Consider the following 26,899-nt stretch of genomic DNA (forward strand, 5'->3'; position numbering starts at 1 on the left):
GCCATAGGAAAAAAAAAAAAAGACAGTGTAGAAGAAATTAGATATAAAGGGTTAAGATAAAATATACTTGTGCTTACAGTATTTAAACAGACCACAAAAGGCTAGAAATGACTAGATGTTACTTCTAACCGTAATGTTTTAGGATGGAATTAATATTTATCCACATATCCTGATGACATGGAGTATATTTTCACCATGTTTGTGTTCAGTGGTGTCATTTCTAGAGTGTTCCCCAGCTCTTTATCAATCACAAGATCTGAACCTTGTGAAGGGGGTGGGGTGGGAATTAGGGTGGTATTTTCCACTGTGGTAAGAAAAGAGGCAGCTGGCTGGCTTATCATTCATTTTTCACGTGTAGCCGGAAGCCAAGAAAAGGTAGTGGCCATTGACAAGGTAAGTAACTCTCTAGCCAGGAAGTGTTTCTCCAGGTTTAGATTAAGTGGGCATTGTCAGTTCAAGGTCAGGGGAGCCTCAGAGGTTTTAGACATTTATTAGACACAGCTTCCTGTTCCACCACCACCTGTACCCCAGTTACTAAGCCAAGAACTGCGGAGGTGTGTTGGGTGTTGTGGTGCTAACCATGCTGAGAGAAAAGATTTCCAAAGGTTTCTCACGAGGGGAATGAGTGGATTCATGTTCCCTCAGAGGAATGTGAGTTCCTGCAAGGCTTCCCAGGGGCTGTGCGAGGCCACTTTCCAGCTATCTGCAACCACAGTAATTGGGATTTTACAGTGACTGTGAGATTCTGACTTGCCCTGTTCTGTTTCATGCTGGCATCTGGCAGAGTGTGGGAACTACTGCCTCAACAGTAAGTACAGTGAGTCCTCCGAGAAGCTGGGACGGCCCCTGGGCTGGTGCCAGGGCGGGCTCTGGCCAGGCTGCGGGCACAGTGCAGGCCAACCACCTGCAGAGGGTAACGGGGGACACACTTCTCAGAGGGGTTGCAGCCTCCCACCGAGATCGCCAGCCCTGGGAACACACTTGTCTCCCGGCTGGATATTGGGAAGCCCTGAGCTAGGGGGGCTTAGTCAGCAGCTGGACAGGGATCACGCACACACCCCTTTGAGAGTCCAGGTGCAGAGCACGTCCTGATCATTTCCAGGAGTGCAGGGAAATGATGACTATTAGCCACAGACCCATGTCCATGACCAATAACAGCAGGGACGGGCTCTGCTTGGGGCTGAGCCAAACCCAGCAGGGACTCCAGAGTGACTGGGAGGGATGGTTTCTCCTCCTGTCTGGCATCGGCAGCTGGCAATTCAGGGCCTGCCTGCCCAGCTACAAGCTCCCTGTCCTCCTGCATTTCCCCACTCTTACTTCTTATACATTCTCACCCTCTTCTTTCTATATTTTTGCTTCTCCTGGGCTTCTCCCCCAGCCGCACCTTTTTCATCCCCTCTGCATCCCCTGCTTGGGACTGCCGTTCGCTTGGCTCTTCAGTTTTGTGTTGTTTTTTTCCCCCACACCTTCTCCTCCTTTGCTTCTCTGACATTTTCTTTTCTCCTCTTCTAACGTCTGGTTTCCTTTTCTTCTTCTCTCTTCCCACCAACTTTCTACTTGTGTCATTTTGCATCTTTTTTCTTCTCTCAGCTTCCTTTTCTTCCTTCCTCCTCCTCCTCACTTAAACCAGAGGGTGGTGCAGCTCAGCATTTGAGATTAAAGAGCCATTCACTTCCGACTCTAAAACGCCCTCCGGGTCCCTTGTCCTGGGCCATACTGCCTCAGAGGACAAGAAAGTCATTTCTTGGATAGTTACCTCAAAAATTGTCTTTAAAATGTTTGCTTCTCTTCCTCTTCTTTGCTTTCTTTCTTTTACTCTCTCCCTTCCCCAACTTCTCTCTTTTTTCCTTCCTTTTTTTCTTCTTTCTTTTTATGAAGAATACAGGAGCACGCTGTGGGTGACCTGCCAACACAGGAACTTTTGTTTGGAGGCCCAGTGTCATTATGGGCTTCCCTGGTGGCTCAGTGGTAAAGACTCCACCTTCCAATGCAGGAGACGCCAGAGAGGCGAGTTCAATCCCCAAGTGGGGAAGATACCTGGAAGAGGAAATGGCAACCCACTCCAGTACTCTTGCCTGGAAAATCCCGTGGCCAGAGGAGCCTGGTGGGCTACAGTCCATGGGCTTGCAGAGTCCAGACATGACAGCACACACACGCAGCGTCACTGGGTTTTGTGTTTTACTGTTATTCATTTTTCTTTCTTCCTTCCTTCCTTTCTTTCTTTCCTTCCTTCTTTCTTTTTAACGTGTAGAAGTTGATTTTAAACTCTCCTATCATTTGTTCAGTTCAGTTCAGTTGCTCAGTCGTGTCCGACTCTCCGCGACCCCATGAATCACAGCATGCCAGGTCACATTTTTCTCTCCTGGATGTAGAGTCCTTAGTTCAGTGTCTTCTTTGTACCAACCACATATCTTGTGAAACTATGACTTATTTTATAAGCTGGCTTATTTTCTCTCATTTTGCGCATTTCTTTGAACATGAGATTCATTTTACCTTAACTTTTTTAAACTGCCATTTCTCTGTCTTTCTAAAGAGGAAAGTGATATTGCTGTGATCTCTTTAGAAGAAATCCTCTAAATTATCCCTAATTCATGACACCAAATGCGACTACTTAGCTTCTTCTTTTACTCACTGTGTGGAAGAGGGTAATTCCTCAAGAAAGCAAAGTAATAAGAAGGAAACACTTCTAAAATATTGGAAAGTAGGCTGAGGGCCAGAGTTTGGTTCATAGTCTGTTTATTTCTTAGCTGTATAATCTTGGGCAAATCCTTGATGATTTTGTGCCTCATTTTCTTTTTCTATAAAATGGGAACATTCAAGCCGCCCTTCCCCAATACTTCCTGCTCCTTTGTATGACTGTGGTAAAAATTTTGTGAAATAGAACACCAGAAGGTGCTTCACAAAAAAAAGTCAAAGCCTTATCCATTACTAACCAGTATCTGAGGTTGTGACCGAATGGGTTCTGGACCAGGTTGGTTTCGAATAGAGAAATCCTGGTGGATTTTGTTGGGGGACTGTTTGCCTCCCTTGGAGAACTTCTAGGGCTATCCCAGCTGCTCCCCATGTGGCCCAGGGCCTGCCCTTTAGCTTCCAGGAATAACTGGGCACAATTCAAGGTTCAGTATATTGTAGGGCCTTCTCGGTAGGGCTGAGGCAGATAACAGTGACAGCCAATCCCAGGGAGGGACCACCAGGGAGACGCCAACTCCAGGCAATCAGGCCAGGTCATCCCAAACCAGGCCAAGTGCCTGTGCAGCCAAGAGGAAGGGGCTGCCAAGTTGATAAATGCCCTGTTTCCGGGAGCTGGCTTTCTTTGTCTTTTCCTGCCGCCTGGTGGAGTGCTGGGGTCAAGAGAGCCGCATAGCAGGTAACCTCCATTTTCTGTTCTGTCTCAGCGATCACAGAGGCTATTGAGATCCCGCAGTTTATTGGCCGCAGTTACCTGATATATGACAATCCAGATATCCTCAAGAGGTAAGAAGACCCCTCGAGCACCTTCCGTATCTCCTGGGAGGTCAGTTTCTCATTATCTTTCCCAGAGCTTTTCCTTATCTTCCATGCCAGAAGATAATTCTCTAAGAAGGCACGAGAATTTAGCTGTAGTCCCAGGGGAAGAAAACATACAAAATAAACATAGAAACTAGAACAAAACAACACATACAAAAAAAACCCACACACACAAAAATGTAGCCTTTGAACCAACCTCATGACCGACAGCACAGAACCTTTCTGGTCACAGGGCCTGGAGAGAGGGACAGTGGTCAGCCCTGGGATTTCTGATACTCAGGCTTTGAGGAGCAGTGAGAACTCAGTGCTCCTGAAGCCAGGGTTACATGCGTCCGATTCCCCAATAGGGGAGTCAGCTTCATGCTACTCTGTAGCCATGGTCTGCCTAGAGCCAGCCGTGGAAGGATTCTGGCACAGCTCCAACCAAGCAAAGAGCTCCAAGTCCGTGTCCTACTTTGAATCATCATCAGCGAGGTCCACTGTCCTCTTCAGGCTCTTTCCAGTTTGGTGGTGGGGGGCTTCTCAGCTCTCTTCAGGTGGATACAAAAGCATGACCAAAGAGATGCCCACATCACAGCTGGGACTTTTAATTAATTGCTGGTGACCGAAAGTCCAACCCTGCTCCAGAGTCCAGGCTCCTGGTTTCAGTTCAGTTCAGTTCAGTTGCTCAGTCGTGTCCGACTCTTTGTGACCCCATGGACTGCAGCAATCCAGACCTCCCTGTCATCACCAACTCCCGGAGTTTACTCAAACTCATGTCCACTGAGTCAGTGATGCCATCCAACCATCTTATCCTCTGTCGTCCCCTTTTCCTCCCGCCTTCAATCTTTCCCAGCATCAGGGTCTTTTCAAATGAGTCAGTTCTTTGCATCAGGTGGGCAAAGTATTGGAGTTTCAGCTTCAGCATCAGTCCTTCCAATGAATATTCAGGACTGATTTCCTTTAGGATGGACTGGTTGGATCTCCTTGCTGTCCAAGGGTCTCTTAAGAGTCTTCTCCAACACCACAGTTCTTGTAAAGCTCCTGGTTTGGTAGAGCCTGATTAGGCTATTTCCCATGGGGAAGACTGGCTCTGGTGAACCTAGTGAAGCTCGGCTTTGGTGCTTTCAGTTTGCCCTTTTCTCTTTCTTTTCCTTCCCCTCCATTCTTGGTAGTTGCACCACTCCCCACCCCACTGCCAGCACAATCATTCTGGATATTTTCCATTGTCTCAGGTTGATTGCCTCCTCACAGACTGAGGCAACTCTTTAAGCCAAAGGCACACAGTTCTTAGGGTGGAATTTGGTGGTTTTTCAAGGAACAAAGGGGGTTAAGAGACATTTTCCTGGGACGTTGGATGTCCCTGGTGTTTCTGAACACGAACCAGACAGACCCAGCTTTGTTTCTCTAATCACGTGTTGTGTTTATCGAAGTTGTCTTATGTGGGCCTTAGGCACAGTGGCGTCCCAGCCAAGAAACCCTCTTCCTTCTTCAAGTCCTTACGCCCAAGAGATGGGAGGGTGTTCAGTCCCCAGAAACTAGGAGGGTGGTGCTTAGTGAGAAGCACCAGGTCGTTTGGGGGATTGGAAGGGTTTGGTGTAAGTAGGAGGTTCAAAGCCCCAAAGCAGAAAGCTCAATAACACCTGTGTGCGTGTGTATATAGATTGCATCTACGTGTGCAGGTGTGTAAAGCTGCAGCTAGAAGTCAGGTTCAGTCTGTTTCCGTTAGATGCCTTTGGCTGCTAGTAACAGAAAACTCAGGCTTCCTAGGTAGCACAAGAGGTAAAGAACGCACCTGCCAATACAGGAGACATAAGAGACCCAAATTCGATCCCTGGGTCTGGAAGATCCCCTGGAGAAGGGCATGGCAACCCACTCCAGTATTCTTGCCTGAAGAATTCCCTGGACAGAGGAGCCTGGTTGGCTGTACAGTCTGCAGGGTCACGGTCAGACGCGACTGAAGCAGCTGAGGGCACGTACACACACACAACAGAAAACTCAGCTCACAACGTCTTAAACATGAACAGTATGTATTATTTCATATAACAGACTGTCTAGACTTACTCTGGATCCTGGGTTGATTAATTCAGAGAATCAATTGTATTATCAATGACTCATTTTCCTGCCTTGTTATCCTCAACATATTTTCCAACAATCATACCCTTTATGGTAATAAGACAGCTGTTCTAAGATGCTCATTAAATAGTTATAAATCATGGCAATATCCAGTGCAATAAAAAAAAGCCCTTTTTTTCATGTGACTCTCTTTGAAAGGAAGAGACTCTCCTAGAATCCTCCTGATAAATTTCCTCTATCTCACTGGACAACAGTAGGTCACAGACCTACCCCTAAACCAATCACTGCAAAAGAAATGGAACCATGTGATTGACTTGCACCAATGAGTGTATCCGAGGCAAGTGAGGGAAGGAAGGAGCCTTGAACACAAGACTGGGAAAAGCAGATCTCTAGGGAATAGCCCGGAGCTGGGCTGCTCTGCACCTGGTCCACTGGAGAAGTCGCCAGTGTCATGGACCCTGCTCCTCACTCACCGCTCTGAGACCGTGTCTGGGAAGAGCAAGCCTGACCTCTTCCTGTCTATCCCAGGCTCTGGGAAGCCTTAGACAAAAGTCTCCTCCACTGGTCACTGCTGAATGCAGGCCACGTTCATTAGACAGGGGGACACGTGACAGGAAAATGGTCAGGACTTTTCCACTAGTGCCATCTTACACTATGAAGAACAGTATTAAATTGTATTTATTCTTACTTCGCCTTTTATTTAAGCACCTGTTGGTTGCTTTTCTCCCTTCATCGGATGAAACACTGGCCACTTCCTAGTGAAACTGGATCTCTGAACTAGTCTATTCCCAAGAATCAATGAGAATATCCCAACATTGATAGGAACCGATAAGCTGTGATCTTATTCCCAGCCAAGGCTGTAGGACTGGGACCTGACCTTCCTGGGCACCCCTTCCTTCCTCTCAGCTTCCTGTTCCACTCTGCCCTGCCTCTGCCCCAACACCTCTCAAGACCGTTATCCCATCGAGGCACCTTCCTTACCTGACACTCTGCCCCCTGTCCAGTCACTTCTTCTTTCCGTTCAAGGACATCACCTCCACAGATGGCCATCCACAACCACAACCATAGCCCTGAGCATTCGAATCTCTTGGTAATTAAGTAAACCACTTCCTTTTGAGGAGTGGGTAGCACTTTCCCAAGGGCTCGTGAGTGGTAGGACAGGAAGGAGGAAAGGCTGAGGTGTGTACTGGGGGCTCCGGCTGGGACTGTAGCGTTGGCCAGGGTCTGGCTTATCTGTCGCTCATCAAATGCTCTCTTGGGGAGAGAGAGAGACTCCATTGTAGAATGAGGAGTTCAGACGTTTAGACCCATGGCATGGCTCGTAGTGGTGATACCTTTTCTAATCTCCTGATAGTGTCAGAAACATTAGACCATCTTTATAACTGGCAGACAAAACCAGGATTACTCAGAAATGAATGTTGGTGGAGACTGGTTGATTTGGTGTAATGATTTGTGTCTTCCCTCCAGGGTGTCAGGATCAAGATCAAATGCGTTCATGCGGTTTAAGACAACTGCCAAAGATGGCCTGTTGCTGTGGAGGGGAGACAGCCCCATGAGACCCAACAGCGACTTCATTTCCCTGGGCCTTCGGGATGGAGTCCTGGTGTTCAGGTAACCCTTACCCCGGCTGCCGACAGCATCATCTTGTGATTTTTCTCAGCCAGTGCAGATCATGCCAAACAGAGGTTGCAGAGGAGCCAGAACATAGTCAGCCTGAATTAACTGTTGCCTGAAGCTCCAGGTTAATTTGAGGCTCCTGGTCTTTCTTTCCAGTATCCATCTCCAGAGCAGCAGTTGGTCAACTACAGCCTGGTGGCCATATCTGGCCTCCTACCCATTTATGTGGCTCAATGGTAAAGAATCCACCTGCCAATGCAGGAGCCACAGGTGCTGTGGGTTTGATTCCTGGGTTGGGAAGAACCCCTAGAGGAAGGCATGGCAACCCACTCCAATATTCTTGCCTGGAGAATCCCATGGACAGAGGAGTCTGTAAGGCTATAGTCCATAGGGTCGCAAAGAGTTGGACACGACTAAGCACACATACCCACCCATTTGTGTAAATGAAATTTTATTGGAATACTGCCACCTTTATTTATGCATTGTCAGTGACTGTTTTCATGCGACAGTGATACACTTGAGTAGTTTCAATAGGAACTGTATGGCAAAGCCTAAAATATTTATTATTTGGCCCTTTAGAGAACAATTTTGTGGCTTCTGTACTAGTATGTTATTGCCATCTACTCCCCACTTACAAATGAGGAAGTAGTAGAAGGAGGACTTTGATCCTGCCAAGCATGGACATGGGTATTTGGCTCAGTGCTCACCAGCTCAGGAGGATCTGAAGATTTAGTTGAGAGACCTGGCTTTATATTCTGACTCAGCTCCCTAATCCCTGTGGAGCCTTGGGAAGGAGAATGCCTTCTTTCCAATCTCCCACTGCAAAGAACAAAGCACAAACTCATATCTCATTAGAGCAACCCAACATTTCCATTTTTGTAAGTGTTTCTCAGGTGATAAGGGATAAGACAGTTCCAGAAGTTCTACATGAGTTTAGACTGTTCTCAGACTTGTCAATGGGGAAGATCCCCTGGAGAAGGCAATAGCAACCCACTCCAGTATTCTTGCTTGGGAAATTCCATGGACAGAGGAGCCTGGCAGGCTACAGTCCAAGGGGTCACAGAAGAGTCGGACATGACTTAGCAGCTAAAGAACAACAATGACAAGCTATAAAGTAGCTAAAGAATTACGGACAAGATCTCACCACCAGAAGCTGGGTGGCAGCTGGGTGGGAGCCAGATTCCCAAGGGGCAGGGGCCAACTGTATAATATGAAAGAGCTTCTCTAGAGATGGTGATGACACAGCCTCACTTGAGGGTAGAAATATCTTGTTTAGAACTGTGCTTCTCAGAGTGTGCTCCCTGGACCAGCAGCATCAGCATCATCTGGGAACGTGTTAAAAATATACAAATTTTCAGGCCACACCCGTGAACTACTGAACCAGAAAAACTTTAGGGATGAGATCCAGCAATCTGTTAACTGTTTCTTCCGGTGATTCTGATGCCTGCTATGGTTTGAAACCCCTGCTCGCTGTCTAGACCATCTGTTCCATGGGGGAAGCAATTTCTCTGACTTTTCCTTCTTTAATCCCCCACCTGGTGATCTGCACAAGTGTTCACTAAATGTTACGGAATTAACCGGATTTGAAATAGATGAAAGTGAGATAGGGAACTACAGAGAAGAAGAAAGCTGAGTTCTGGGGCTTCAGTGGGTCCTACGCTGGGATTGCTGACAGCCAGGGTACAAGAATAGAAGTCTCGGCAATTTGAATAAAGGACATTTTGAAAGGAAATGTCGCTTGTCCAATGCTTGCCCCTACATAGTTGAGCATGCTCAGTCATGTGACCCTATGGTTGTTGAGGACTTTGGGGAGCAGAATGTGGTTGAAAGCTGGAGGCTGCCCGAGAGCAGTTCGCACCACCTCCACCCCCTCCCCGCGACCCCAAGGTCAAATGCTGAGCTCTTCACACCCCAGTTTCAGGCTGGCTGCTGCAAAGCCATTTTCTTGTGGTTTTCCTGTGGTTAACCTCACCAAGGCCTCAAGTACTTGATTGTGCCCAGAAAAGGGAACTGAAACAGTAGCTCAGCTGTGGGTGGGAGGCCCGACTTCCCCCCTAAACCGCCAGCGAAAACTCAACTGGATGGGGAAACTCAGTCTCCTCCCGGCCGCCCTGCAGCTCCCACTGGTTCTCACACCCTGCCCGGGCCAGACCCCCATGCCCTCTGGGCACCCTTCTTACAACTCCACTTCATCCCGATGTGTTTTTTTGGTTACCAACTCTTTTTCAGGTTTCTGGAAATTGATCCCACATTTCTCTTTTAAGCCTGGAGTTCTGGCCAAGTTCTGAGTAAAGGGCACCCTCCCCCGCTCAGCCCCCACACCCCAGAGCAGACATCTGCGCGCATCCCTGGGCCTGGAACCTGGTGTGGCTGCTTCGCTGCATTTCCTTCCTCTGGGCAACTATTCCCCCGACATGATTCACCCAGCTCAGAAATACGGAAGCCCTGGGGGAGGCTGGGCAGAGAGGTATCAGAGAGTGGCCAGTGGCTTAAGATTGTCAGCCTACACAGAGTCAGCTGCGGGGCTCCTAACCAAGGTTACTGGATTCCTGGGCCCACACCCAGAGATACTGGTGGAGGAGGTCCTGCCGAGTGCCAGAATCTGATTGGAATAAACCAGGAGCCACACCCTGAGAAGCTGAGTCTGGAGTGGTCAGAAACCAGGGCTTCAGAGTCAGACATGCCCGATTCCCACAGCCACGTGATCACCTGCAGGTTATCTGACCTCTGCAAAAGGAAAGGGTTAATCATGAGGGCCCAATGAGTTAATTCACATAAACGGCTTAGTGTAAGGCCCAGCATGTCTAGTTATTAGTGAGTGATAATGATTATCCCTGATCAAGTGTTTTCTCTGTTCAAAAAACTCATATCACGAACATATAAAAGGGAACTGGCACAATATACTATATAAAATTTAGCTATTATTATTGTTATTATTATTTTGAATAAAGCCCTGATGCCATGCAGCTTACATCAATGGAGCCTAGAGAGTAAACCTGCTGATTGGGTAGATGAACCATTTTTGAGGTTTTAGTGTTTGATCCAATTTCAAAGCAAACAACAGGAAATCTAAGATAATGCGGTATAATCTCAACATTCTTCACCTAAATGCTTGTCCTTTTTGCTAACTTAGTGCTCAAAGTGCTTCTGCCAGAGAATAAAGAAAAGCAATGGAATTCTACAAAAACATTATTAATGGTTTTGGTGCAAATTAAAGAAAGGGAATCAGAGTGCTCAGTTGAGAGTGTGGTTTTTGTTGTTTGTTTTGTTTCATTTTGTTTTATGATTATGTATAGGGCATAAAACTAGGTGTGTAAATATCACTTTACTGGGGATATTACCCACTAATTTTCCATGTGACTGATAACATTTTCATGCAGCAGAGAAAGGGAAGCAGTCTGACATTAGCCAAGTACCCTGTGCTACACTTTAAAGGAGGCACGACCAAGTATAAGTGCCACCACGTGGAGGCAGTCAACTGGCTTCCAAGAGGCCTCCCCTGATGGCGTTTCCTGGTGGCCCACCTTTGTGCTCAGACTCCTAGCCTTTCGTCTGTACCAGGTTGAGTAGGTAAACTGGGTTCAAGATAACTGATTCATGCTCACCAGGCACACGGGACATTGTGGAGAAAGCAGACACATTTATTTGTTCGTTTATTCATTCATTCACATATTTTTACCTTTTTTTAAAAAAATTGAGATTTAACTGAGTGAAGTAAGTCAGAGAAAGACAAATTTCATATGCTGTCATTCATATATGGAATCTAAAAAAAAAATGAAGCAAATGAATTTATCTATAAAACAGAACCAGACTCACAGACAGAGAAAACAAACTTACAGTTACAAAAGGAAGGGAGTAGGAGGGATAAATTCGGAGTTTGGAATTAACAGAGACATAGTATATATAAAATAAATAACAAAGTCCTATTTTATAGTACAGGGATCTATATTCAATATCTTGTAATAAGCTATAATGGAAAAGAATCTGAAATCAGACATACACAGATATAATATGTATATCTGAATCAGTTTGGCTGATGTATATCACTGGCTGGTAAAGAATCTGCCTGCAGTGCAGGAGACCCTGGTTCTATTCCTGGGTTGGGAAGATCCCCTGGAGAAGGGACAGGCTACCCAGTCCAGTATTCTTGGGCATCCCTGGTGGCTCAGATGATAAATAATCCACCTGCAATGTGGGAGACATGGGTTTGATTCCTGGGTTGGGAAGATCCCGTGGAGGAGGACATGGTAAACCACTCCAGTATTCTTGCCTGGAGAATCCCATGGACAGATTGGCCTGGCGGGCTACAGTCCATCAGGTCACAGAGCTGGACATGACTGAGCAACTAAACACAGAAATTAACAAAACATTTTAATTTAACTATACTTCAGTTTTTTACATAAAATGTACAAATATTAGGTGTACTGCTCAATTTTTAACATACAAATGCCTGTGTGACCACCACTCGAAACAAAACACAGAACATTTTCTACACCCAGGAAGGCTCCCTCATGCCCTCTCCCAACAAAGGCAATCACTGTTCTTGGCCATTTATTATTATTTAAAAGAAAGAGAAATTCCAGGGGGATGTATATCAGGTGTCTGGGCAAGCAGGAGGTTATTTGAGAAATGAGAGGGAGTCGCTGGGGTTGGAGAGTCAGGCCATCAACGAGCCAACTGGGCCGCTCCCCCACCTGCAGTGTTGGCCAGATTCCTGTCTGCTGGGTTCTGTGTTTGCTCCTTGAGTACAATCTGGATGAACAGGCATGTTACCAGGCTGGAGAATAGAAGAAGAAAGCCTGTCCTTTGTCCAAACACAACTGAAAAGGTTTCCATTCACTGGCTTACAATCCCATTCCATTCTAATGCTGCTGCAGTTCTACCTAAGTCACCTTGTTCTGAGACCTGGGTGTTCCTGGATGTTTTGGTTACATATTCACCGCCTGTTGGTTTACTTTCACACATGACTACTCTTCCAGGAGAGGCTTGACAGGTTTAACTCTGGGTGGCAATTTTCTTCTATTGCCAGTTCCTCTGGGTGTACTCTCGATGCTCTATCCAAGCTGCATTAAGCACTGCATGTATTCCCATGTGGCACTAATGGTAAGGAACTTGCCTGCCAATGCAGAAAGCATAAAAGATGCAGGTTCAAGGCCTGGGTCAGGAAGATCCCCTGGAGAAGGGCGTGGCAACCCACTCCAGTATTCTTGCCAGGAGAATCCAATGGACAGAAGAACCTGGTGGGCTACAGTCTACAGGGTCACACAGTCAGACACGACTGAAGTGACTTAGCATGCACACAGGCATGGGGTTATTTGCTTGGCTCCTACTATATGCTGTGCTCTTTATATATATTATCTTACTGAACCTTCCTTAAGATCCTTCGGGGTAAGTATTATTAACCCATTTCATAGATGAAAAAATGGAGGCTCAGACAAATGGAGCAAATTGCCCAAGATCACAGAGCTAGGAATTGACAAGGCTGGGAATCAAGGCAGATTCCTCCAATTCAAGTGTCTAGGTTCTTTCTATCACCCTGTGCTGCCTCTCATAAAAACCCACATAGTGATTCAGCTGTATTTCTGCCAACCAGCCCTCAGCCTTGCTTTATACTCATTCATTTCTTCAACAAGCATTTGGCCACTAAATAATGAAATCTGAAAATTCCACCTCCAGGCTGCTTCATACAAGGAGACACTTGATGTGGGAAAATTCATTAGAAAACAGTGGATTTTTCTGGGTCAGAGCAACAGCTTTGTCTCAGAGTTTGTCAAGTCACCCGAGTTCTATTCTTAGTTAAATGTCGATGGGCTGTGTGGCTTCTTTGAGACTCCAGTATTAAAGAAAGGACTCATAGTGCTTTCCCTGGGGAAAGCCAAAGCTTTCTATTCTTGCTCTTTTGTTGGCTTGAGCGCCTAGAAGAGCTCAGTGACTAATCTGGGTTTCCTCTCAATTTCCTGTTTCTTGGCCAGTGAGCTAAAGGAGAGACATGTCCTTTTACAACATGGGGAGAGAGTTGTCTGGGTGGAATGCATTTTCATTCAAAAGCATGATTATATGGGCTCTGTCATATTTTCAAGAGGTGAGCTACGCAGCTGGCTCAGTGCCCAGCCTAGAATAGTCACTCACTAAATATTTGTTGTATTTAATTAAATTAGAATAATTGAATGAACACTGGACTAAGAGGGATATTTCTGTCTGGTAAACAACATATGCAAGTCTTCTGATCCCCTTAGCATATCAGGGTATCTGGCAACTGAAACAGAAAACAAAGCTTCAGAGTGGATCTGCTATCCAAGAAAAGGGGGGGGGGGCGCAGGTAAGACCCCCAAGTGCAAGTCCTATACTTTGGCTTTGAGATTTTAGGCAAATTCCCTTAAACTCTTTGGGACTCAGCCTACTCTGCAATGTTTTGTTCTGTTCTGTGTTTTTGAAAAGTGAAAACACATGTATTAGTGTCTGAAGATTGCCGTAACAGATTACCACAGATTGGGTGACAATAGACATGTGTTATCTCGCAGTTCTGGAGGCGAGAAGTCTGACCCGGAGGTGCTGCAGGCTCCCTTCCCTCTGGGGCTCAGAGGACGTCTGCTCTGGGACTGTCTCCTGGGTTCTGGTGATCGCGGGCACTCCTCGGTGCTCCTTGTCTTACCGCTGTATCATTCCAGTCTCTGCTGCTGTCTTCACGTGGTGTTTTTTGTGTGTCTCTGTCTCTGGGTCAAAACTTCCTCTTTTTATAAGGACACTAGTCATACTGGATTTAGGGCTTCACTAACCCCAGATGGGGCTTCCCAGGTGGCTCAGTGGTCAAGAGTCTGCCTGCAATGCAGGAGATGTGGGTTTGATCCCTGGGTCAGGACACTTTCCTGCAGCTTCTCCTGGAGTATTCTTGCCACTCCAGTATTCTTGCCTGGAGAATCCCATGGACATAGGACCCTGGCAGGTTGTAGTCCATGGGGTCGCAAAGAGTCAAACATGACTTAGCAACTAAATACCAACCATAACCACATATGACTTCCTCCCTAACCCCATATAAACCCTCTTAACTAATTACATATGCAAAGACCTTGTTTCCAAATCAGGTCACTTTCTGAGTTTCTGAACCCAGGTTCAATTCCTGGGTTGGGAAGATCCCCTGGAGGAGGGCATGGCAACCCATTCCAGTGCTCTCACCTGGAGAATCCCATGGACAGAGGAGCCTGGTGGGCTAGAGTCTATGGGGTCATAAAGAGTTGGACACAGTTGAGTAACACTTTCACTTTTCATTTAGATTCTGGGTGTTCATTAATTTTGGGGGGATACTGCTCAACCTAGTACAACACACTACAAATGATAAAGTCCTTCTTTTCCTTATACAGTAATACTATACATGGAGCCTAAAATAAAAACTTTGAGGGCATTATGGTAAGTGAAAAAAGCCAGTTACAAACAGACAAAAACTGTTTGACCCTACTATAAGGTACCTAGGATTGTCAGATTTACAGAAAAAGAAAGTAAAATGGTGGTTGTCATGGACTGGGGGAGGAGGAAATGGGAAGTTGTTTGATGGGTACAGATTTTCAATTTTACAGGATGAAAAAGTTCTGGAATTGATTGCTCTGCAATGTGAATATACTTAACACTACTGAACTGAACACTTAAAAATGGTTAAGACTTTACTTAGATAGAGGTCCAGTGGTTAAGACTCCATGCTCCCAATGCAGGGGCAGAGGTTCAATCCCTAGTCAGGGATAAGATCCTGTATGCTGCACAGTATGGCCAAGAAAAGAAAAAAAAAAGTTGATTGTAAATTTTACCACAATTAAAAAATTAAAAAAAAAAACAATTTTGGTCATTCATGGCCTAATTTGGGAACCTAGTGTGTTTTTAGATTGCTTTGTGTTAAAGAAACTACTTTCTGAGCTCCAGAGAACTTTCTCATTGAGAATCATTTATGAATGACCGTCTGCCTGTGCTTCAGTGCTTTATTTCTGTTCTCTGTCTTGTTCTTCTCTGGCGCCTTTAGCTATAACCTGGGCAGTGGTGTGGCATCCATCATGGTGAACGGCTCATTCAATGATGGTCGGTGGCATCGAGTCAAGGCCGTTCGGTGAGTACTTGTCACAGCACGAGGCAGCTGATGGGAGTGCTCTCCAAGTCCCTGTAGTCCCACTTCCTGTTCCCCCACCTGGCCTGGCATCCCAGCCAGTACCCCTGATCCCACTCATTAGATCATCTTGGTACCAACTCCCACGTGTGCCCATCACTAACACTGCAGGTCAGAAAGGCTGAACTCCCAATCTTCACTCAACAAAGGCCTTCTGGAGAAGAAATTTTATGGTGGCCAAACTGGAAGAGGGTCTGGTCATCTAGTGAGATCTAGATATCTCTAGTGAGATAAGATTTCAGGACAGGCAGACTTTGAGGAATGCTTCTAGTCACATTATGCAGGCAATTGCCCCCACCGTTTTTTTTTTTTTTTTGACATTACATTACCTGAATCTTAGAAGCCATGTGTACCCTGCCCCAATTACACATCCTCCCCCTGCTCACAGAGCTCACTATCCTCACTTCTGATTAATTTAGGGTGAATCATTCCTTTGAAATTAGTTTTACTATGTATATATACCTAAAAATATATTTTTAGAAACTGAATAACAGGTCCTAATTCAGCTGTATAAAGAAATATCAATCCTGCCATGCTTAATGCAGGTCTCAGGAGATGACCTGAACAGTCTTTGGCTCAGGTTCCCTGAGAATATACCATAGTACTTTCTGGGGAGGTCAGTAGGTGAAGTCATGAGCGAAGCTTGGGAAACATGGGGCCACCATGGTCAGTTTCCTACTTGGTTCATGTGTAGGCTATGATGGAAGTAGCCTTGCTGGACCTTGTTCTTTCCACTGTGCTTGCCGTTGATTCCAAAGGATGTGGCAGGGTACAGAGGCAGACCTGTGTCCATCAGCTGTCCAGGTGACCTTGAAAGTCCTTGAGAGAGTGATTTTGATGAAGCCCCAACTCTGACTTGTTAAAAAGAAATGTCTTCCCGTAGTGAATATTAACTGGAGTAGGTAGCCATTCCCTTCTCCAGAGGATCCTCCCAACCCAGGGATTGGACCAGGTCTCCCTCATTGCAGGCTGATTCTTTACCACTGAGCCACTGGGGAAGCCTCAAACTGCTCATACTCCAGCTCAATTCCGAGATCCTTCAGACTATGTGGCTTCTATGTTCTTCATTTTTCTCTTATATTTTTCAAATCTAAGATGCCGTTGGTTATAAAGTACATCCTCATTTTGGACATATTAAAAATGAAAAATTCTTAGAACTGATGAAATAAAGTGGGGAAAATGGAATTTTTAGAGTAATGGAGAAAAGCAATCAGAGCAGGCAAGGATTTGCCCATCACATCCTTCCAGTATGAAATTTTGAAAAAGCATATCTAAAACAGGGAAGCTGTGTGGTGTCAAGAGTGATTATAGAACAGGCTAGAAATATCTCTAAAGCTAGTTTCTAGAAGAGTTGTTATCAATAAATGAGGTTTAGGCAACCAGATATCTATCGTTATACCCCACTGCCCCCAAAAAGGAGTAGGGCCCAGAACTTTTTGAAAGGTAAATGAGGGGCTGAAAACAGATTGGCTTAAAAATTTTACTTAGGGTGTTAGACCCCAAGCTCCTTCTATTTCATATAGCTGGCATGCTGCCCTTCCCCTACCCATGGAAGAATAATGAAAGTCAATTCTCTGGAGAAAGTGAATAAGGGTCTTTGAAATGGGAGACATTCAGTTCAGTTCAGTTGCTCATTCGTGACCGACTCTTTGCGACCCCATGAATCACAGCACGCCAGGCCTCCCTGTCCATCACCAACTCCCAGAGTTCACGCAAACTCATCTCCATCAAGTCGGTGATGCCATCCATCCATCTCATTCTCTGTCGTCCCCTTTTCCTCCCGCCCCCAATCCCTCCCAGCATCAGAGTCTTTTCCAGTGAGTCACCTCTTTGCATGAGGTGGCCAAAGTATTGGAGTTTCAGCTTTAGCATCAGTCCTTCCAATGAACACCCAAGATTGATCTCCTTTAGAATGGACTGGTTGGATCTCCTAGCAGTCCAAGGGACTCTCAAGAGTCTTCTCCAGCACCACACTTCAAAAGCATCAATTCTTCAGCGATCAGCTTTCTTCACAGTCCAACTCTCACATCCATACATGACCATGGGAAAAACCATAGCCTTGACTAGACGGACCTTGGTTGGCAGAGTAATGTCTCTGCTTTTTAATATGCTCTCTAGGTTGGTCATAACTTTCCTTCCAAGGAGTAAGCGTCTTTAGACATTCAGTTCAGTTCAGTTCAGTTCAGTCACTCAGTCATGTCCGACTCTCCGCGACCCCATGAATCACAGCACGCCAGGCCTCCCTGTCCATCACCAACTCCCCGAGTTCACTCAAACTCATGTCCACAGAGTCGGTGATGCCATCCAGCCATCTCATTCTCGGTCGTCCCTGTCTCCTCCCACCCCCAATCCCTCCTAGCATCAGAGTCTTTTCCAGTGAGTCAACTCGTCGCATGAGGTGGCCAGAGTATTGCAGTTTCAGCTTTAGCATCAGTCCTTCCAATGAACACCCAGGACTGATCTCCTCTAGAATGGACTGGTTGGATCTCCTTGCAGTCCAAGGGCCTCTCAAGAGTCTTCTCCAGCACCACAGTTCAAAAGCATCAACTTTAGTCATTAGGTACATTGGACTAGCCTACTCTGTCTATATTAATACTGGAAACTATGTGAAAGTTCCTGTGTTGACTATTAAGAGCCCTATAAATCTTCACCCATTGAGATTCCAGAATGCTGAGAGACAGGCCTGTACCCCACAGTAGAGTAGGAAATCCAGGGATCCCCCAGTGTTTGCACCAGGTCACAATACAGCCACAGAAGCCATCCTGCACATGGGGCTCCCACAGGGCTTCCAGTCTCCTCCTCAGTCCTCAGCACTGAACAGTGGAGTGGCAGTCGGGGATCACTAAGCATTTGAAAAAAATCTCCAGTATCAAACATGGATATCAAAAACAGATACACAGAACAAAGCAACTTGGAGGAAACAAACTATGAATGAAAAAAAAATGATATTCACATCATCAGAGAGATAAGAGAGTTTCTTGTTTCTGTTAACCTGAGAAACAAGAAGTGATGGCTATTTTTAAAAAAAAGGAACAGTAAAAGACCAGGAAAGAACTCACTTTAGAAGGAGAAGGAGGAGAAGAAAGAAGAAGAAGAAGAGGTGTGGCTGGTTTTTGGAAACCCCCGTAAAATGCAGAATCCTCGCCACAGATGAGCGCCTCCGTCCTGCTGTCCTCAGAGTCACTTTTGGGTGACTGTGGGTCCTTTGGTTTCCCAGATGGCACAGTGGTAAAGAGTCTGTCTGCCAATGTAGGAGCTGCAGGAGGTGTGGGTTGGGAAGATCCCCTGAAGGAGGAAATGGCTACCCACTCCAGTATTCTTGCCTGGAGAATCCCATGGACAGAGGAGCCTGGTGGGCTACAGTCCATGGGGTCACAGAGAGTCAGACATGCCAGAGCATGCGTGCACCTACCACATGGTCCTTTAGAAGCCTCTAAACCATTCTTCGTTCTCCCCGAGAGTGATCTGCCAATGGGGACTGCCACATTGGTTTCTCACTGTGCTTAGAATAACATCCACACTCACCATGCATCACCGTGTCACCACCACTCCTCCCATTAAAGTTCTCTGGTTCCGTCCACATTCGGAATAAATTCTAAACTCCTTTTGCCCCTCAACATCTGCCCTGGCTTCACATTTTCCTATTCTATTCCCACCTCTGGAATTCTGTATGCTCAGACTGCCCAAACCCCCATGTCTTTTCTCTGTTTGCGGTCGCCACTTCCTGTTTGTATTACCCTTCTCCTTCACCTGACTCACCCAGCCTTCAAAGCGCATCTCAGACAGAATCTTTGCTGAGAAGTTTCCCCTGGCCTTCTCTCCCATCTCCTGTAGGATTTCACAGCACATGGGCATTCTTCTACCACAGAGTGGTGACACTGTGTGATCACTGGCAATTTTTTTTTTTGCCTCAGGAGTTTGGGTGATTTCTTGGTTTGTTTCATTTTGACAGCTCCATCATTTAGTACAGTGCCTGGTGCTTAGTAAGGACTTGAATACATTTCTGTTAACATGACTACACGCTAGTAAAGTCATGCTCAAAATTCTCCAAGCCAGGCTTCAGCAATATGTGAACCATGAACTCCCAGATGTTCAAGCAGGTTGCTGGATCATGGAGAAAGCAAGAGAGTTCCAGAAAAACATCTATTTCTGCTTCATTGACTATGCCAAAGCCTTTGACTATGTGGATCACAATAAACTGTGGAAAATTCTGAAAGAGATGGGAATACCAGACCACCTGACCTACCTCTTGAGAAACCTGTATGCAGGTCAGGAAGCAACAGTCAGAACTGTACATGGAACAACAGACTGGTTCCAAATAGGAAAAGGAGTACGTCAAGGCTGTATATTGTCACCTTGCTTATTTAACTTATATGCAGAGTACATCATGAGGAACGCTGGGCTGGAAGAAGCACAAGCTGGAATCAAGATTGCAGGGAGAAATATCAATAACCTCAGATATGCAGATGACACTACCCTTATGGCAGAAAGTGAAGAGGAACTCAAAAACTTCTTGATGAAAGTGAAAGAGGAGAGTGAAAATGTTGGTTGGAAGCTCAACATTCAGAAAATAAAGATCATGGCATCTGGTCCCATCACTTCATGGGAAATAGATGGAAAAACAGTGGAAACAGTGTCAGACTTTATTGTTTTGGGCTCCAAAATCACTGAAGCCATGAAATTCAAAGACGCTTACTCCTTGGAAGGAAAGTTATGACCAACCTTGATAGTATATTAAAAAGCAGAGACATTACTTTGCCAACAAAGGTCCGTCTAGTCAAGGCTATGGTTTTTCCCGTGGTCATGTATGCATGTGAGAGTTGGACTGTGAAGAAAGCTGATCGCCGAAGAATTGACGCTTTTAAACTGTGGTGTTGGAGAAGACTCTTGAGAGTCCCTTGTACTGCAAGGAGATCCAACCAGTCCATTCTAAAGGAGATCAATCTTGGGTGTTCATTGGAAGGACTGATGCTAAAGCTGAAACTCCAGTACTTTGGCCACCTCATGCAAAGAGTTGACTCACTGGAAAAGACTCTGATGCTGGGAAAGCTTGGGGGAGGGAAGAGAAGGGGACGACCGAGAATGAGATGGCTGGATGGCATCACCGACTCTGTGGACATGAGTTTGCGTGAACTCCGGGAGTTGGTGATGGACAGGGAGGCCTGGCGTGCTGTGATTCATGGGGTCGCGGAGAGTCGGACATGACTGAGCGACTGAACTGAATTGACTACATGATTGAATGATTAAATGAAGCTCCAAAGCTGGTGGTGGTTTTTACAGGGATGGCCAATCAGGAAAGATAACCGTGGATGACTATGGGGCCAGAACAGGCAAGTCACCTGGCATGATGAGACAGCTCAACATCAACGGAGCTCTGTATGTGGGTAAGTGACCTTGACCTTCAACGGAACCTCAACTATCCAGTGCCTTTTCTTCTTAGTCTTCCCTTTATCGTGCTGGGGCTTCCCAAAGGCATGCATTTCACTGGATCAGTCAAATACTTGGAAATCAGGAAACTCTCCAGATATTCCATTCTTCCATTTTCTGAACTTCTGACTCATGGCTGAGGGGTCAGGAAACACTTAGATGCTTTTGTGCTGTGGACCAATCCACCAGGAAAGCCCTGCTTTTCTTGTTTATAGAACAGGAACCTGCTAAATATAGCTCCTGGAATTCTCCTGGAGGAAGGAGTATCTGTCTTTCTGACCCCTCGCAGAATTAGAATGAGTGGTATTTTTATAAATAGCTTAGAACCCACTAAATGCAGACACACAAACATGAAAAGACACTTCTGTCTGTATGATATTTCCTAAAAGTGAACTTAATCAAAAGCATTCAACATCAGTGTTATTTCTTTTGGTTTAAGATGGCATCATCTCTTATCAAATACTACATATTGTTGATATTATACAACATTTCTTTTTTTTTTTCCCAAAATTCACCAGGTACTCAGTGGCTTTAAGTGGTCAGCTAGGTCAGAAAATCATGTATGAGGTAGATACTTAACAGCTCTGATTGTGTATCTCATTGACCCAAGTCAGCTTGTCCCTTCAAGGTTAATTATAAACTAGATGCGATGTCCAAAGTTCTAGGTTCTGCACCCTCACCTGTCCTGTCAGTCGAGGGACGTATTGGTCAGAAGCCACTCAAGCATCCTACAGAGACATCCTCCCCTTTGGCTCAGGTCATCTCCCTCTTGCTTCCTGGCAGGTGGAATGAAGGAAATCGCTCTGCACACTAACAGGCAGTACATGCGCGGCCTCGTGGGCTGCATTTCTCATTTGACACTGTCCACCGATTACCACATTTCCCTGGTGGAAGACGCCGTGGATGGGAAAAACATCAACACTTGCGGAGCTAAGTAACACCAGCTGGCCCTGCCCAAAAGACCGAGCCTTCTATCCTGAGAGTCCCAGGGGCCCGAGACCCTGCCTGACACAGAGGCATGGGGACCAGGAGTGTGTCTTATCCTCAAGGAGCAAGTTCACCCTGATGGGAAACTAGGATCGAGACGGGAGTCCCTCGGTGGCCTTTCCTGCTGACACTCTGTGGGCCAAACCCAACGGAACACTCTGTGTAGGAAGCATGAGACTTTGTCCACTGAGTCTGTGGTGGCTGCCAGAGAGCACACATCAAGGCGAATTTCCGAGCCCGTCTGCTGTAGTCCAATGACTGTGTTGTGATTCATAGTTCATTTTAAAAAAAAAAAGAGAGAGACCCAAAGGGCAGTATTAAAATACTTCTCTCCTCTCCTGACTCATCACACTCTTACTGACAGCAGAATGACTGTAAGACCTTGAACCTCAATTTTCTGACTTCGGCCCATGAATAACTAGGATTAACCCCTTCCCCTCCTCACTGGCTGGTTCAATGTGCTCTAATTATGAAAATAAGGATGAAGGGAGACTAGAGATAGAATCATAATTATGAAGCTGCCCCCCCCAACCCTGAAAAGTTTACCTTTAATGAGAAATCCTTACTTTTTATAATGCAAATGTAAGAAAATGGCACCATGATTTTGTAGCTGTCCTTTTGTATGTGTATATTTTTATAGCGACCGACTGTCCATATAGTATACTTTTGCGAGTTTGGGTGGACGACCCTGAATTCTTCGCACACTTCCTAGAATTTTCTCCCAAAGGAGACTTGTCTGGGCCCTTCGTGGCATCAGTGGTGTGGGGTGGGTCACATGGGTGGGCACCTTGGGGAGCTGACCATTACATCTTGGTAAAGGATGGCTCAAAGAGACAAATATGAAGCTTCCCGAATAAGCAGATGAAAAGGCACCTGTGTTACTGAGGTGGGTCACTGTCGTTTTGGTTTTGAGAGGGGGGCTGTCTGTAGTGCACTTGAATAAAGGAAATGAAGGCTACTGTGCGTTCATTTGGTGGTTCGTTCACCTGTGGAGGGCTTACTGCTCCCTCCCAAGGCCATGTCCAGAAATAGACATAAATACAGTCAGTGTTTCTGAGGCTGGGCAGGGGGCACCCTCGACCTGGTCTGAGCATCTGGACAAGAATCAGGGAAGCAGGGTTGCTTCCTTGGGAGTCATCATGGTGCCGCTCAGCCAGCTCATGAGTGACCCTGGGGACGGTGGGCTCCCTGGTGGATCCCCGTGCTGGGACTTGCTGAGGGAAGTGAGATGAATGCTGCCATCAACCTAAGAGGAGGGAAATATGATCCACCTCACAGAGGCGCCTACGAGTAGCTCCGCCATGACTCTCAGCGAAGGTTTGAAACTTTGCACCAAGCACGATTCTGGGCACATTAAGAGTTCTAAAACATGAATAAATAAACTAGAGATGTTCACCTTGAATTTCAGCCTTCTGCCTCCTGTCTTTGGGGACCTTTGATGACCAGGATGCTTCATCCCAGAGCAATAAAGGTAACAACAAATCGTCCTCTCCTACATAATGTCACCTTGTGAGTGCAGTGTGGAGAAAGTTACATGGTGGAAAGTGGGTGTCACCACCTCCCACCACCCTCACCTCAACACCGTCTCCTTGGAAGCATCCAGGGGCAGTGCTTCCAAGATATAATGGAGTTGCTTTCACTCCTCCAGTTGAGTCACATTTTGAATCAATTGCCTTCAGTCAAAAAAGTGATTTGAGCAAAATATTCAGCTGAGCTTAAGCCAGAAGAGTTGTGCTGCTTTTCTGTGACTGTTATCCAGGGAGACACGCAGTAACCTGGGGGTGGGGACCCGAGAGTATGTGTTAGAGCTGAGGAGGATGCTGAACTGCCTTGGTCTGGGCGGGATGCAAAAGGGGCTGGAAGGGGAGGGGTGACATGTGATGGAGTCAGAGCCTAGAGATGCTATGGGTGAGAGGGCACCAGAGTAGGGGGACCCAAGAGGAGCTGATCACATGGGAGGCTCAGGGTTGGAGAACAGGCTAAAAGCTGGGAGCAAGCTCCTTCACCCTCTCAGTGACCCCAAATCAGGAAACGTGGGGTGACTTTATAAAAGCAGTGGTGGTTGGGAGGATAAAAATTTGTCCTGCTGCTGAGGGATTACATTGGGGTTTAGGTGAGCAAGAGACCCAAGGAGAACTCAGGCTGGCTTTGTGGCTCCCCTGGTTCCTTGCTAAGTGTATCTGCTATCTATTGTCCTGATAATGCTGCCTGACAAGCAACCACAAAACCTCAGTGGCATACCGCAGAAATGTGCTGATTGCCTCCACGCCTGAAGTGGTTGGCTTGGCAGCCCTGCTGATCCGGGTTGGGCTTGACTTGGCGGTTCTTCCAGCCTCAGAGGGACTTGTTCACAAGTGTAGGATGGCTCACTTAGCGTGGCCTTGGCCGGGATGGGGATGTGACCGGGGTCTGCTCCATCCTCCTGCTGGGACCAGTGACCTAGCCTGACATGCCCTTTGCACACCAGTGGAGGAGGGCAAGAGCACCAGAATTGAGGTCTAAGGCCTTTGACAGCCTAGGTTTGGACTGCCTTGTGCCACTCCTGCCACATTGTGTTAGTCCGAGTCCATACAGTCAAGGGATGAAGGAATAGACTTATCTCCATTGTGAGAGCAACTGCAAAGTTGCATGGCCCCGGGCAGGGATTCTGGGAGAGTGAGGAGTCAAGGCCATCAGTGCAAACAGTCCCGGCAGCAAGTCCTGGGAGGTTGCAGTGACAGCCCAGCTGAGGTGGAGAGGGACTATCTCCTCCTCCAGCCCTGCCTGCACCCCTGTTGTCCCCATTCCACCTGCTGTCATGTTCCTTCTGAGGAGGGCCTGGCGGGGGATGGGACCTGTGCGTGGCTTTGTGGCAGTGGCTCTGTGGAAGGCAGGAGGGGGAGGCTGGCCGGACTCTTGGCTGCAAGAAGAGGTTTGAGGAGCAGCCAGTGAGCTCGGAGGTTAACGCCAGCCACCCCTGCCCTGCCCAGGAAGGATATCATGAAGCATGGGTTCCTGAAAAGCTTTTGTCCCACAAGCAGGATTTGAGAAAATTCCCCCAAACTTCCCATGTGTTCTCAGCAAGGACGGCTGGGGTGAGTTCAGGGAGGGGAATGTTCTTGCTTTTCTTAGCAAAACTAACTTTCATGCCCCCTGTGTTTCCTCTCAACTCACCTGTGGGATCTCTCAGGAAGGCCTGTGGGGTCTTCTCTGTCCCCTCGCTGCTCCAGAGTCCAGGGAGCTCGGTGCCCCTGCGGGTCAGGCACACCCTGAGTGGCTGCCCTGCTCCTCCTTGTTTGCCTTCCATTCAGTCCCCAGGCCCCTCCAACACAAACAGGCCCTCCGCTTCCCACACACGCCCAACAGCCCTGGTTTCAGAGCCACTGGTGCTTCCCTTCCGATCCCCTCCCCTTCTGCCCCCCACCGCCCACCTCTCCTCCTCTCCCCCTTGCGAGGAGCTGCCTGCCTCCTCCCTGAGTGGGAGGAAGATCTCGGAAATGTGCCCAGAGCTGGCGGACCCAGTGCTTTCCACTTGGAGGAAATGCTGCATTTTTCACCTTTCACCCAGAAAAATATGGTTCTCAGCGAGCTTGTTTTTATCCCCTGAGAGTTCCCCAAGGAAAAGAGGATCGTGAGTAGGAGGGCTCCTAGCCCGTTTCAGAGCCCTGACAGCCAGCTCCCTGCCCCCCAGCCCCCCTACCCTCCACCCCCAGGGTTGCTTCACCCCTGAGAGGGAACCTGGCTGCTGGGAAAATTAAAGGCAGAGAATTCCAGCTTCTCGCAGAAAAGATGGTTCATCCTTGGGGAGAGGGGCTTGGACCAAACATTCCCTGCTTCCTGTTTCCCTTCCTGTCCTCTTCCAGCTCCTCCCAGTCCAGAGATACACAGCGGCTGCCCTTGAAGGACGAGGTGGAACACACGTGTGCCCTGCGACAGCCAGCCAGTCCCTTAGCCAAAAAGCGTGTTACGTTTGTCATGTCAAAGGCAGGAAAGAAGAGCTCCAGGACTGCCATCACGAAGGCGCCCCGAGGGGAGAGGGCTTGTGGCATGGAGTCAGAATCAGAATCCAAAATAACTCAGCCTGGCCCACAGAGTTACCTCCCAAGACGGAGAAGTGGGGTTAGGGGTGTCATCACCGCATCATCTCTTGGTGTTTCTACAGCGCACCCTAAACACGCACGGAAAATACCAGCCGTCCTGCCTCAGCTTTCATGAGGATGTGGAGTATGAGGTCTGAAGGCATTCAACTGGTGGGTCTCGGTGGAAGTGACAGGCTGCCATTACGAAGTTCCAGTTTATAGGTGGCTGTATGCTTACAGGCAGCAAAATGACTAATCCAGTTCAACAGCATGGTCTGGCTTCTGAGACAGGCCCTGTGAGTAATTGCACTTCAACCTCACATTGTAAGAACATTCAGATATTTGATCTCAAAAACAGCCCTCCTTTGATGATGGCTGGAGCTGACAGGCAAGGCCAATAAGACACACAAAGACAGAAGCTGGCTGGAAGGACCAAGTGACTTGCCCGTGGTCCTTGCACAAGGACACGACCATGGTGCTTCACTGTGGAAGCACCTGACCTGACCTGCAGTCAGATGCAGCGGTTGGTGGACCCCACCCAGACTTGCCCAGTGGCATTCTGGGGCTCCCTCATGTTAGCTGTCGTTGGCAGAAGAGTCTTGTGGATGAGGGGGATTGGGGCCAGTCCCCTCGTGTCTGCCTGCCAGCTTCTCATCACAGCTCCAGATCTGCCTTCTCCCAGAGCTCTCCCATTGCCAGGACTCTGGGTTGAGCAAACCTGGAAGCAGGGAACACAGCTGCTGTGTCAGAGAGGGATTCAGGCCCCCGACAAGCAATGAGGTCTGGGCTGGAAGTCTTTTCCTTCTCTCCTTTGCCTTCTCCACAAATAACCTCCAGCACTCAGGGGGAGTTGCCATAAGCTCTTTCCAGACATCAACGTGCTCCCCCTGGGGCCCCTGCCTGGCCCTGGTCAAGCTGAGAAGTACAAAAGCAGGGAAAGAAGCAGAGAAAACTCCCTGCCTCTCCTCCTATTCCTCCTCCTCCTCCTGCCTTTGCTAAGATGTCTTTATCCTAGAAAGACATTTAGGATAAGATGTCTTTATCCTAGAAAGAGCTCCAGGAGCTCTCGCGTTTTCCTGGAAAGACGTGAGAGAAACTCTGT

At 47.2% G+C, this 26,899-nt stretch overlaps 1 protein-coding gene across 4 annotated transcripts in view; it reads left to right on the top strand.

The window, feature by feature from the left end:
* The window catches only part of EGFLAM (EGF like, fibronectin type III and laminin G domains), a 197,702-nt gene extending 174,128 nt beyond the window's left edge, over positions 1-23,574 (top strand). The window contains exons 19-23 of one of the 4 annotated variants that reach the window (XM_055422153.2): positions 3,396-3,474; positions 7,030-7,173; positions 15,185-15,268; positions 20,606-20,709; positions 21,536-23,574. In XM_055422153.2, coding sequence (XP_055278128.2) covers positions 3,396-3,474; positions 7,030-7,173; positions 15,185-15,268; positions 20,606-20,709; positions 21,536-21,690 — 566 coding nt within the window. In that variant the 3' untranslated portion in view covers positions 21,691-23,574. Of the gene's footprint in view, positions 1-3,395; positions 3,475-7,029; positions 7,174-15,184; positions 15,269-20,605; positions 20,710-21,535 lie in introns of those variants that run through there. The other 3 variants (XM_088827661.1, XM_088827660.1, XR_008685426.2) reach the window with 3 other exon arrangements.
* Positions 23,575-26,899: the final 3,325 nt, after the last annotated feature.

Source organism: Moschus berezovskii, chromosome 18 (assembly GCF_049115385.1).
Source record: "Moschus berezovskii isolate FMDL1 chromosome 18, NW_MosBer_1.0, whole genome shotgun sequence".
Taxonomy (NCBI): domain Eukaryota; kingdom Metazoa; phylum Chordata; class Mammalia; order Artiodactyla; family Moschidae; genus Moschus; species Moschus berezovskii.